The sequence below is a fragment of the Rhyacophila brunnea genome, unplaced genomic scaffold (genome assembly GCF_057557595.1).
Source record: "Rhyacophila brunnea isolate RB1 unplaced genomic scaffold, BYU_Rbru_1.0 scaffold_5, whole genome shotgun sequence".
NCBI lineage: Eukaryota > Metazoa > Arthropoda > Insecta > Trichoptera > Rhyacophilidae > Rhyacophila > Rhyacophila brunnea.
Genome location: NW_028233170.1, coordinates 22,054,998 through 22,069,525, shown reverse-complemented (window position 1 = coordinate 22,069,525; position 14,528 = coordinate 22,054,998). Strand labels below are relative to the sequence as shown.

The 14,528-nt window shown below is 32.9% G+C and overlaps 2 protein-coding genes across 2 annotated transcripts in view; one reads left to right on the top strand and one right to left on the bottom strand.

The window, feature by feature from the left end:
* The window catches only part of Ziz (dedicator of cytokinesis protein Ziz), a 61,311-nt gene extending 55,289 nt beyond the window's left edge, over window positions 1-6,022 (bottom strand). Inside the window, exons 1-5 of the mRNA XM_085955833.1 lie at window positions 5,836-6,022; window positions 5,422-5,547; window positions 5,166-5,338; window positions 2,553-2,856; window positions 264-435 (exon numbers count right to left, since the gene is read on the bottom strand). Of these exons, the coding sequence (XP_085811959.1) occupies window positions 264-435; window positions 2,553-2,856; window positions 5,166-5,338; window positions 5,422-5,547; window positions 5,836-5,925 (865 nt within the window). The 5' untranslated portion in view covers window positions 5,926-6,022. The remainder of the gene's footprint in view (window positions 1-263; window positions 436-2,552; window positions 2,857-5,165; window positions 5,339-5,421; window positions 5,548-5,835) is intronic.
* Window positions 6,023-6,613: 591 nt separating this feature from the next.
* c12.1 (spliceosome-associated protein CWC15) lies at window positions 6,614-10,090 on the top strand. Its single transcript, XM_085955296.1, has 4 exons — window positions 6,614-6,870; window positions 6,962-7,244; window positions 8,181-8,285; window positions 9,688-10,090. Exons 1-4 carry the CDS (start codon window positions 6,740-6,742, stop codon window positions 9,823-9,825), a joined length of 657 nt encoding a protein of 218 aa, XP_085811422.1. The 5' UTR covers window positions 6,614-6,739; the 3' UTR covers window positions 9,826-10,090.
* Window positions 10,091-14,528: the final 4,438 nt, after the last annotated feature.

Below are 14,528 nucleotides of genomic sequence, written 5' to 3'. Positions count from 1 at the left end.
TTAAAATGTTTAATAACAGCTCTAAACTCAATTTTCTCCATTTTCCATTTTTCCATTTTCCACAAGCAAATTTTTTTTTTAAATGTACGAGAAACACACAACAACCCGACCGATCTGATTGAAACTTCGCAGGATACTGAATCGGTAGTGCCGCTGCATGAAAACAAACCGCTTACAGTACAATTCGCGCCACCTGTCGGCTTTTCTAAGGACTTATTGACCCACCCTCGTAATATAAGAAATAATTAATGATGATTTAATACCTTTTTCGGGATCATCTTTTGGTAATGACTCCTCTGGCTTATTATGTTGAAGAATTGTTAAAATTGCAGTTATCCAGCTTTCCAAATCACCTTCCGTTTCTGTGGCAAATGTGTAACCTTTATTTCCTGATTCCATCCGAATTTCAAAACAATTGCGACATCTCTTCGGATTCTGTAATGAAAAAATAGAATTTTATCAATATATATCACGTATTACTTATTGCATTGAAATATTCAGAAAATTGTCAATCGATCGATTTAATTGATAAGCGATTATATTGTTCTCCTTACGGAAACAATAAAATGAAATGTCTATTTCCAAATGTTGACAATTCAATATTTCTGATAAATGATGTTTTTATGTTTCACATGTGAATGATTCATTTTACTTTTTTTCTTTGAATCATCTGAAAGTTATTTATTATTTATATAGCCACATTTATGCCCTACTAAAATGAGGCGCCGAGCGCCAAAGGAGCTCAAGCACCATTTTACAAAAGTGCTACAAAATGGCCGACAAGTTTTCAGTGAATTTAGTTTTTTAATTTTAAACTTGATTGTTGAAATGGACAATTATTTTTTAAGCAAAGCAAATTTAAAAAAATCAAAGTATTATTTGCAATAATATTTAATGAAAAATATCTATTGGATTCCAAAAAAAATGGTGTTTGGGCCCCTTTGGCATATAGAAAAATGAAAAAAAGGTGGCACTTGATACTTTTTTTTGTTGCATAAGCTTCTGTGGCATAAACATTTTCAAATTCAAATAATGGCATTAATTTAAAAAAATAAATCATTTATAAAAAAATGTTTTAATGTTAGGGTTTGGATTGCAATAAAAAAACATTTTGATATAAACAAATTTTATTATGCCAAATAAACACTGAAAAAATGGTCAAATTTGTTATGACTGTTACATGAGTTTGTTTGGCATAAAATTTGCCTTATAATATTAAATACGTTTTTGCCATTACAGCAATGATTTCAAAGCCTTTGGATTGTTTTTTTCGTAATAACCGTCTATATACCCAATATTATTAATAATACTGAATTAAATCGTTACTCCAAACTGGCCAAAATAACAAAATCATTATTCAAATTTAACACCATCATTTTTTCTCAAGGATTCGGGTGATTTTTCAAATACTTTTTTTAGTGTATATCAATCGTAATTGGATATAAAAGAAGATGAAATTCGAAATAAGAGTTATTTTCCTTCGTGGAAGTAAAAGTTTAGTAGACATAATTACTAAAATGACGTTAATAACCATATTTCAAAAGTAATCTAAAATATTTTAAACAACAGCGTATGTGAAAGAAAAACGGATAAAACATGTTAAATTTACCGCGATTTTCCTCGTTTACAGATTTAACACATATGGCAACTATTTTTCTAATCCTTCTTGAGCTCATTTTTAGTTTTTTTCACTGTTGAGAACGTATGTTCAATAAGACAAATCTGACAGCTGTTTTGGTCTCGCGCTCTCCATAGTATAATGGCGGATAAGCTTCTGTGGCGTGCCGACATAACGACCAAAACAATTATGCCACAGAAAATAAATCTCTATTGTAAAATATCTATAATTATTTGAGCGATAAGACTTTGTGGCATGATACATATCGATTTATAGAATAAACCTACATTCAAATGTCAAAAATCGTAAAGTTGGCGCTTGAGCTCCTTTGGCGCTCGGCGCCTCAAATATGATCGTGTCCGGAAATTTGTACGCATGCAGTTCGCCGTATCACACTTCACCGTGAAATGTCGTATCGGAAATATATGGTCGTATGTTAAAGACAGTCCAATCTCTTTGGGTCGTATAGTATTGAGATAAAATTCATGTCTAAATAAAACACTTGTATCCTATGCTACAATAAATTCGAAAATGAATAAATTTGCCCTACTTTATAAAATAGCTGTGCATCACTGTTATAAATATTTGCACATGTATATATTTTTTGATAGATTTTAACAATACATAATATGTGGTTTTTTGGAATGGTATAGAAAATATTCTAAAATAAAAAATTATCAGTCTGAGTTTTAAAAGATAGACCCACGAAAATTCAAACAAAATTATTATCTTAGTGGCATTGTTATATTATGATAACGATTGAACTGTATTGTCCATCTTTTAAACATTTCATATACATGGTCAAGATAACATGACGTCAAGGTGAAGAATTTAATAAAGGTCAGAATGTTGTAATATTTTTTATGTACTTAGAATTAAAACAGTTCTATAATTTAACTTATAGATACCACAGAGAGATGATTCTTCTACTCACTCTAACAATGTCCGTACAGTAGTCCATAACAATAGAATGTTTAACGTCATCCTTCTTTTCATCTTTGAGGATATCCAATACATACGATCCGTCAACGTCTTGTCTCAAGTAACAATACCTTTTCTTGAAAGACTTGGAGGCTAAGTTTTGAAAAATTCGGTCTGATCCAATCTCTGGACCTTTCAGAAGGAAACCTTGCTTGGTTATGGAATCATTCTTTGATAATTTATGATTTTGATCGATGACTTCGGCATCTGTGTCTATTTCATATACATCTTCTTTAAGAGAATCAAAATCAAGCGTTCTGTAAACAAAAACATATTTATGGACCTTACAATATCGTTATTCATATAATTTACTTATTAATGGTCGTTAGTATTCACCCAATTCCTGTTTACATTTTTACAAAGTATGTGGGAGGAAAGAATGTAACAAACATTTATACTCTGGATTAAAATACATACACAATTTTATTTTAAAGAAATACTGATTTTCTGTTTAGTCAGAATTTGAATATGAGATCTTCTACAATCTACATGATAGATTGGTAGTTTGAAGCATTATTAACTAAGCAACAGTCATTGGCATATTACATACGAGCCATATTGAATTCAAACAAGGAAAGAGTAAACATGGGACGGGCATTGCAGGAAACCACAATATCCTGTACAAGCATAATTTAAAGATACGATTATTATACCCTAGCAGTAGTATGAATACTGTACCAGTGCCGCTTTTAATCGCAATAGATGTTTGCAAAACAAATAACAACTTTCGTAATGCAAATCAGCAAAGTAAACTAATGCCGGTTTGCACTTGTCAAAATAAACAGATACCTAGCTTACCTACGAATTACATTTGTAAAAGTAAACTTTGGCCATTACTACAAAAAAAAAAAAACACTGCTAAACCCCATTTGGTCAGTCTAGGTCACTAGGAGAAATTCATTTAAAATGAGCAGTCTCATTGTTTATTGCATGTCTTCTAATTTAGTTGGTAGAGCACTGTCTCTGTAGGTTTGATCCTGTGGCCATCAAAAATTGGATGTTATATTTTTAATGTACATTCAATCTCAAGGACCAAATGGGTTGGATGAATGGTTAACAATCATTCCTCGCAAAAAGTGTGTTAGTCAAGTCAATGTAATTTAAATTCAAATTCCATCAAGTACCTTCGGTCGATAGTATTAGTGATATAATATCTAATACAGTTAGTCTTTGCATATACAGTGAAACCTCAATTTTATGTTATGAAGGAACTCACAAAAAACAATGTAAATAGCGAGAAAATGTAATTGAAAAATTAAAATAAATATTTTTTTTATTAAAAAATCATAATTGGTTTGTTGCATGTTTTTGGTTTGTTCTCGTGTAATATTATAAATTGATTTGAAGGTTTGAATTTTTTGACATTGTTTTAATGGATGTAAACAAAAAAAAAGAATACAAAATAACTTAATATACAAAATGATGTAAATAACAAAAATTAAAAATGCGACCGTAGTATTCGAGCCAAAACAGAGAATGACGAAAAATATCATAATATGCCCATGCTGGCTAAAATAAGAAAATTAAAAGATCGCCCGCCAACCGTGTTTTATGAACTTAACCTCGTACACTGCAGCCGTGTCTATAAAAAAAGAATGCATATATGCATAGACACTTAGCCGGCTCTCACATCAAAACTCGTTTCGCCCGCAATGTGTTGAATATGTTGATGTGACGTCATCATTATTCACAAAACACACGTTGCCAAATGGAGCTCCGCAGATTGGTCGAATGCGACTTTTTAGTTTGAAAAAAACATCTGGAGGCACATGCAACTATTTTCCACAGGCAGCGCATCCCAAAATGTCGCACTTCATCATTTATTTTAGCTTGGTGAGTGACGTCATTGTCCTCGCAAGGCCTTGCTATACGCACATAAGAAAGTGGCATATTACGGTCAGTTTTGATTTATGACTATTATCCCGGATGAGACGATTTTCATTGTGCGACTGGGCTTACACAGCAGGCGTATTTATAAAAATGTCAGGTGTCTTCAACTTAAAATTTCAATAATTTTCGTGCATTTACGTGTATATAAACGTAATGGAAAGTGTTACAATAAATTTAAAATAAATATGTATTTCAAATGTAAAATGCAGGAAATAAAAATGTTGAAACTTTATGCGAATAGTGAGAAAACGTGAATTACGGGCACGTAAAATCGAGGTTCCACTCTATAATTAGTACATACTCAAAAAAAAATCTTGTATCGGAAACAAGTAAACGATATCATAAACTACTTATTTATCTAATTTCTGGCAAAGTGTACAGAAAAACTTCATATTTGCCAAGGCCTCAATGGTGTATTTGGTAATGTGCTTTGCTGTTAACCGAACGGTTCGTCTTTTGGAGGAAAGTGTGGATGTATTTTGTTTTTCGATTTTCAAATCTGTTACGACAGTTTTTCATTACACATTAGCCGGATTCACTCTACCAGCGAAATTGCTGTACCACCCGTAACTCATGTCACTTCAGTAATCGTATTCCTCCTTTTATTACACTGGTTTAAACTCAATTAAATGATATTCAATGGAATACATGATGTAAAGATAATAAAGATACCAACCTAGGCAAGTCACTATAAGAACCGGAGTATGAACTGTATTTAAAATGGACAAGATTCCAACTGGAGGCGTAGCTAAGGAGTGCTTGACGTGTTAAAAGCGGACAAGTAGCGGCAATTCGAGCATCGGGAACTGTTGTGTTGACAGTACGCCATCTCCTCGGAAGCACTACACACTATAGCACAATAAAACAGTTAAGTAATCAAATCATTATACTATTATAATTCAATAAATAAAGATTTCTGTCTATATACTAACCGAAACATCATCAGGAGGATAGAGTAGGATTTCTCTTAACGGGTCATTTTGAAGTATTGTTTTGTTTTTGGTAACGAACCCTTCAAAGTCCATTGGATCCATTTTGGACATTTTCTCTTTGATAACCTGAATCAAAAAGCGTTGGCGTTAAATCTATCATCTAAATATAGCATTATTTACATAGCTAGTTGGTGAAATTGTGGTTAACAAGTGGGTCATATAAAAGGTTAATAATTATTAATACGTATTTTACTTCGAGCCAGATGACTTGATATAGAGGAAAGAAAAGACACACTTATTTGATTTTAATTTTAATATTACACATTTTCCACAAAAGGGTACAGCCAATATAAAACACGATATTATTTATAAATGGAGCAATAACACCATGTCAGACTTCAAAGTAGAACTCACTATGTCATTTGTGTTGCTGCGAGATTCTGGCGATTTGAGAGAATTACTTTTTTTGGCTGTCAGGGACTTAATAATTTTATTGAAAGGCATTGTATTTTAGTTACATACTAAAATAACATCTTTCAACCACTTTTACGAGGAAATCTGAAATATAAACATCAAACGGCACCCTCCCACACAGGGCTGCCAGTCGTGGAAATCATAGATAGAGATAATGTGTAAATAAAATAGACTTTTCCTTTTTCCCAAATCCTTTAAATTCCCGAAAAGTGTTCCCTTCACGTGGCTAATGATTTAACTATTTTCATAAAAAACGCGGTACCTACGAGACTTATTTTCTTTCAAATGAAAAAAAATGATTTTAGAGAAAAGCTATCTGTAACAATGACGGTAAAGTAAAGAAATTATATATATATATTTTTTTTTTTGGCAATACAGAAGGCTTGCCTCACGCAGCGTTGCCATGTCTACTGAAATTTCAGTAGATCTACTGATATTTTTGGCAATATACTGAATCTACTGATATTTTCTGAAATCTACTGATATTTCTTCATTTCACAAAATTCCCACCAGCCGGGAAAAAAATTAGCCATTTTTGAAAACTTGGGAATCTGCGGCCCGCGGCGAAATTTTTTTCTTAAAACAGAAATCTATTGATATTTTGTCGAATCTACTGAATTTTTTTACACATTCTACTGAAATTAAAAATGTTGACTTGGCAGCACTGCTTCCCTGGCTGGTTCGTCTATGGTCTTGGTCTCATTAGTCTATGCCACTGTGTATCTGTCAATATTGCATATTGCATATTGCATCGTGATTGTGACATTGAGGATTGAATGAAGGAATAGATTCCAAAAAAATACATTTTCGTTTCGTTGTTGTATTATTTTTGTGAACATAGAAAATGACCACAGCCGCGCGTCCTACTTTTGATCCAGCAAGAGGCGGGTCAGGCCGTGGTGAGAAGGATTTAAGTGCCATCTCAAGACAATATTCAAGCCGTGATTTACCAGGTCATACGAAGCTTAAATTCAGGTAATATTTCCATCACCGTACTATGAACAACAGAGCTTCAATATTGTTTATTATTTGGGAGCTGTAATCTATTTATTTTGTTGTATTCTAGGGAACAGGGGCAAGGAACGACCGATGAGCTGCGAACTCGCGATTTTCGCAAAGAACTCGAAGAGAGGGAGAAAGATGGTAAGCCAGTCGCAGCTGCTGGGCGAAGAGTAGAAAGTACGATAAAACGACCGAAGCTGGATCAGGTTCCTGCTGCCAGTCTCGATGCCGATGACCCGATTGAAGGCGACTCTTCAGACTCTGACGATTCGGATGATGACACCGCTGCATTGCTCGCTGAACTCAACCGCATCAAAAAAGAGCGTGCTTTGGAGAATACTAAGAAGGTAATATTCATCAATCAGTTACTGTTTAAGTAGGTACCTATGTAATACAAGTAAATCAAATTAACTATTTTAATAAATGAAGCATGAAATATGAGCTTTTTATACTTTTTAACCGTGTAACTGCCTAAAGCGCATTTACACGCCGTAATTACACCAATTCTTACGTTAATTACACCTATTAACTAATTGCGGCATAGAAAGGATTAATATCGTTGAATTGGTAACTATAGAAATAAATAATATGAACTACGTTGGCGGCATTGATTTTTTTAAATAAGAAAATGGCAACTTGTATTAGGTTACATATTCACATAAGAACTGTTATTCACAATTTTACAGGATTGTTAATATTTACAAACTCTTCAAAAGATTCAGCCCGGGATAATATTGGAAATACTTTTATTCAAAACAATTGATTTGTATACCTATTGATGAATTATATTTACTTACGGAAAGTCACGTTACTGTTCCAATATGACAAATAAGTTATATATATAATTTTCCAGCATTTTTGGGGATGAGAATTCTATTTATTATATGTTCTGTGATAATAAGGCATCTTTATTACGTGTATGTTTACTAAAACATTCCAGTAATTTTGTATCTTTAGAGTTGGTTATTAGTATCAGATTATTGTACCTACGTAAAAATAACCTTGATTTGAATGGCCAAAAAAAGTTTCAAAACATAGATTGCAATGGGTCAATTAAGGCCGGAGATAATCGCAGTAGATATAGATAGTATATAAATAATTAGTATAGGTATAAAGTTTATTAAAAAAGTTGTCAAAGTAGACTAGGTTAATGAAAGAAAAAATCAATTGATGAAATGAACACAAAATGAATTGATATACTTAATTTTATCTCCATTTAGAATGTTTGATAATTGTTATTAAGTATATTCTATCTATATAAAAATTTAATTGTGATTTTATAGGAAGTTGAAAAGCGATACGAGGATGAACGCATTCGGATGGAAAATATTTTGTCTGGAAATCCACTGCTGAATTATTCTGCCGGAGCACCCAAAGCTGATTTAAAGGTGAGTTAACTTAACCATAATCGTTTCTGGTAAATTATATATTTTTACTCCGAAGCAGAGTTTATGGACGCCACAGACTAGGTTTTTGATGTGTAAACATCGTAGCTTGTATCTCCGCCCCGCCAAAAAAAATTGTACAGTAAAACCCCGATCTACCGTTCTCGCATAAATCGTTTTCCCGCACGGATCATTCATTTTTGAAAGTCCCGTCAAACACCCATAAGAACAATGTTAAATAATCCCCATTAACCGTTCCCCGATTTATCGTTGTCCTCGATCTATCGTCTAAATATAATGGTCTCGTCACTAATATTATCCCGATTGGCCGTTTTTGTTGAATATTTTTCATTTCGCTTTCGTAGAATTATTTATGATACATACTATTACAGACCTTTCAGTCGTGTTGCTTTGTTTGCACAGGTCGGTCGACGCTCAGGCTTGCCTCCCATCTCGTATCACGAATTTTTATAAGTCATTTATATTCACCAGTCACCATTTTGTATATTTTACGACTAATTTTAAACATAATTTTTTAATGATCATAATGACGTTAAGGACACTTTATTTTGATATTGGCTTTTTGTTATATGTTTCCAAAAAGAAAATACCTATTTTATTTGCATGTGCTTGATGGATTTTTTGGGATTATCTCAAAATGGTGGAATATTTGTAGAAACCTGATTGTTAGTGACATTATTAATTATCATTATATATTATTATAAGTTATTATGGAATGAACCATCTGTGTTGCTGCGATGCTTATGCATTATGCCATGTTCCTACAAGTCGATTTTTGTTGATTAATGACAGAACTGTGAATCATCATTCTTGTCAATAATACATTGGCATGTGAACAATGAACAACTTGAATGCGATTAGTTGGCTTTGTGTGTCACATAGTACCATCGGTTTAGTTTCTGAATCAAGTATGGTGTCTTAATCCTTTCCGATTACACAGATTGATATCATTTCAAATGTTTGCCATTGATGTAGGGACTATGTATTACATTTTATGGAGCAGTTTTTGACAGACCATTTATTCAACTTGCAGTTTGATTTATCTACAGGATATACCACTCCATACAATATCTGAACACAATGAGTATTTTTTCAAAAAAAGGTTTTAGACATTTGACAAAAATCTGTATGAAAATCACCTTATTGCAATGTAGGTAGAGTTCAGTTTTAAATACATGCAACATGTATTTTAAGATAAACATCTGGTGTTGAGATACAGAAAAAAAAAAACAATAATGACATATAAATTAACGTAGTTTCCGAATTGACTCTTTTTTACTATGCTCGGTGGAGTTCATTTTTCCATCACTTTCATTTATTTATCAGTTTTGTATTATTATCTATTTTCCCGTTATGCTAATGTTTTTTTTCTATTACATTTCAGGTGAAAAGACGATGGGATGATGATGTTGTGTTCAAAAACTGTGCAAGATCTGAACCTGAAAAGAAGGCCAATAACTTTATAAATGATTCTCTCCGTTCTGAATTTCACAGAAAGTTTATGGAGAAATATATAAAATAAATTTGGTACTTAATTAACTTCCTTGTAATGTTATTCCTGAGTATGATATTAATAATAAGTTTTATAGTATAATAATTATTAATAGTATGTTTTTCTTTTTAATAAATTAAGTTACTAATAAATAGTATTATTATAACTCACATGGATTGATTTTTTTATGCATCTGAAATTATTCACTGAAATTTTAGTGTTAACATTTTGAAAATTAACGTTTCTACAACATATTCAATAGTATGTATTAATAATATTATTGAATATTACGTAGATACCTCATACATCTTGTACCTAATTATTAAAATTTGTCTAAACACGAAATAAAGATTTCAAAATATCTTTTTGATCTTTTATTTGAAATATTTAAAATAAAACGGAACATGCAGGTAACTAAAGAAATGAAAGTTGTAAGGAATGCAATATTCTAAATTCATACTGCATTGATATTCACTATTAATAATTGAAATCTAAAAGTTAAGCGTCAATTACATTGAGCTTCTTTACGAGCTGTTGGCGAATTTATAATCTGCCTGTAAAGTCGGCAAGTGTAATCATCCAATAAGCTAACAAGCAGGTTGTAAACACTCTACCGAGAAAAGTTGAAAGCCGATCAACTTTACACGCTACACGCCGGCGTGTGGGCCTAGTGCGTCTGCGCAGTAGCAACATTCCGGTAAAAAAACGAATTATGTTCTGTCAAAATAGTCGCTGGCTTGTGGCTTCTCAGCGAATGGAAAGTTTTGTGTGTAATCATCAAATCGCCCGCTTTTAAATTCGCCAACAAACAGCTCGTAAATAAGCTCAATGTAATTAACGCTTAAAGCCTCAATTACATTGAGCTTCTTTACGAGCTGTTTATTGGCGAATTTACAATCTGCTTGTAAAGTCGTCCAGTGTAATCATCGAATTAGCTAATAAGCAGGTTGTAAACACCCCATCCAGAAAAGTTGAAAGCCGGTCAACTTTACACGCTACACGCCGGCGTGTGGGCCTACTGCGTCTGCGCAGTACCAACCTCCCGGTAAAAAAACCAACTTCGTTTCGTCAAAATAGTCGCTGGCTTGTGGCTTCTCAGCGAATGGAAAGTTTTGTGTGTAATCATCAAATCGCCCGCTTTTAAATTCGCCAATAAACAGCTCATAAAGAAGCTCAATTTAATTGAGGGTTTACCAAGTTTTGTTTTGGAAGAAAAGTTGGCAATACCATCTTTTTGATGGGAAAGTAAGTATATTTTTTTTTACACCTGGCAAGATTTGTTTGACAGCCAAAAAAATCATTCTCCAATTTTTAGGGATGGGCTAATAACAAGTAACTAGTGTTATTGTCATTATTTATTGGAAACATTGTACAATATAATATAAATAAAACAAATTATTGTTGTTTTTATTTAATAAAACGCAATTTTTATGTAGTACTTATTCCACTTTTAATCAAGAGATTAGGACCGGTTTCGTCCGCCTCAGAGGGACATTTTCAACTGAATGTCCCTCTGAGGCGGACGAAACCGGTCCTAATCTCTTGATTAAAAGTGGAATAAGTACTAAATAAAAATTGCGTTTTATTAAATAAAAACAACAATACAATGCAGTTCCACCATGAATTGACAGTTAACAAAATAAAAGAAATTAAAACAAATTATTTATTCAATTCCTTGACAATATGACATTTAGCTTTAAAAAAATCAGATTATAAATACAGACCACATTACTGAACATATTGTATATCTGTCTCTGGGGCATATTGATCATGCAACCCTCACCATTGGTACCTAATAGGACTAGGAAACAGTTTTGAGCCAGGAGAGGTAATGATTGCATTCAAGCAAATAATTAGCACGTGCATGAATTTTTTTTTTTATAATAGAGCTAGAAATGAAGAGATTAAAGAAAAACCATACCACATGAGAGTAAGCAAAGATTATAGGTAAATCGTTTTACAGTGGCACCATGGTACGGCAAATGCGCCTTGCAGTTGTAGTGGTATTTTTTGCTAGCATTGAAACAGGCATTGTCGCAAGCAATTCAATACACGCGCGGATCGCTTATGGTGCCACTGTAGAATGATTTACCTATACCTATCTACATATCATAAAAACAAAAGTGACCGACGTTTTCAAGAGGGAAAAGGTTTGATGAAAAATATTCATTTGAAAAGTAAATTGTCGAAAGGAAAATAAACTACCTAGGTACATACTTATTGAGAATAACATTAACATATAATATTTGAAGGTATGAAACAGTATGTTCAATAGCTGAATTGGGTACACTGGGTATACTTAATGTGAATGCTTCTCCTACCAGAGGCACCTAGCGGAAAAAAAACAAAGCATGTGATTGGGTCAAATGCTAGTCCTCATCCTTTCTTCCCGCCTACCCTCGAATCCTTGTTTATTATTGTCACCAGACCAGGGCGACTGGCAGTTACGGGTCATGAGTAGACCGTGATTGCAATTTACATGCAGTTATCCCAAGACAACGAACAGGCACGACCGTGTTGTCGCACCGCGTTAACTACCGAGTGACTCAAAACATATCTGTTCGACCTACGTTGCACCAAGTCTGTTACGGTTTGAGTGAACATCGCGTCCATCATTCATACAACCTATCATCCATCAACCTCATATACTCGTATCATCCATAAAAGTGAGCCACCTCGTCGCTATAGGATTTGTTTCCCGAATAGACCAAATGTCAATTTTACAGGAGACGAAAAACAAATTTCACTGTCGTATATTTTAATATCAGTAGATGTATCAATCATTCTTTCTATACAGTATGATTGCAACATTATCTAAGAATAGATTCCAAGAATAATATACTGGTATAAATCATTAAATGCACGGAAAATGCGTTTTATTTACAAGTACTCACTGTGGATATTCGGGAAATTTTTAGCGCTCTCTCAGAATAATGGATATTCGGGACAAAACATGGACGTTCGGGATTTAAGACCGTAGCGTATTGCTGCACGGCTCACGGATTACTGAGTGGTCAAAAAGTACGCGCCTCAAATGTTATATTTATTTACACGATAATTGTTAATAATTACCTCCACTATTTAAATACTTAATGATCGTAATTACCCAAGTTCGTATGTAATAATAACACGCGGCAATCGTTTTTTTCGGTTTTTTTTCGGATTAAGTAATAAAATAGTTTTTAAGTAATTAGCTATTTTTTTATTGAACGAATATTTTACAAGATTTAAGAATGTACCATTCTAATAATTGAACATACTTACATTTTTTTTTTTAATCACTTCTGAGAAAATATATTATAAGGTATCTACTACTTCAATTACTAACCGACGTCACGGTCATTTCTCCAATATTTTATGATGGTACTTACTCGTACTTGCTAACAATTTTATATTAATACTTTTTCCAAAAAAAAAAATCTATTTATATATATCTGTATATTACTATATATATATATTTATATAATTGACAATTAAACTTATTACAAACCACCAAATAAATATTATATATTTACTATTGTAAGGAACAACAACACAAAATAATAGCATGTATAAATTAATTACCATTGGCTGCTAATATTAGGTAGGTACCAATATCCTAAGTATATAATATCCACCAAATAAATAGTTACTAACATATATATTATATTAATATATTAATTATCAGCGCATTCAAAAATAAATAATAGCATCGCCTTTATTTTCATAGAAATACCTAGATTAAAAGTAAAATAAAGACAAACAATGTTTGATTAATAATAATTTGAAATAATAATTATTTTTTACGTCATAGTAGTTGCCGGGTCATACTGTAGAATTCATATAACCGTTGGGATTTTGTGTCATTTATCAAAACAAAATGCAGTTATTTAGGTTAAAATACTCACTTCCACAACTCTATTGTAAGTTCAGGGTGAACTGGTGATGTATCAGCTATGAATGATTTCTTCAAATTTGATGAATTCACTATTAAAACAATAGTAACGTTAAAAACAATATCAATAAGACGAAATTTGAAAGAAGTCTCCAGATGGCGGAAAAATATGAAAGTGGGCGTGATTGTTTTAGAGCTAGACAGCGTGAATGTGGGAGCGAGATGCACGGCGTGAGCGCGGTTTGATTGGCTAAAGTCATATTCGGGAAATAAACACTCAGCCAGAGATATATTTCGACCGAAATTAACTTGGATATTCAGGTACGAATAGTTGGACATTCGGGAGAACACCACGGAGTAATTGTAACTTAACATGGCGTATTCGGGTTTTTTAAAAAAATATCTCTGTTCCTAGATAAAAATATATTGTTTTTATAAATGATTTCGGTAGAGTTCGATAAAAGAAATTGAACTGCATTAAAATGTCGATTTCGACAAAAATGGATATTCGGGAAACAAATCCTATAGCGACGACCTGTTAACAGTGCATGAATACCGAACCGGCCCCAGCGCGCGCCAGCCCTCTCATAAAGGTCAGTGTCTGCTATCCTGTGTAATTCCCCCCCATGATCCGTAATCCACAAACCAGCATCACCTTCAAATTACAGTCCACTACTAAAAGCGCCACCATAAAAATGGTCATTGGAGCCGGATCTGAATCAGCGACATAAATGGGCACTTTTTTGACAATTTAGGTACATTTTAAAGTACGTATTAAAATTTTTATACGTACCTACCTAGGTATCTAAAAATATTGACGTTTAAGACAAACTCACATTTTTAAAAATTTATAACGTGA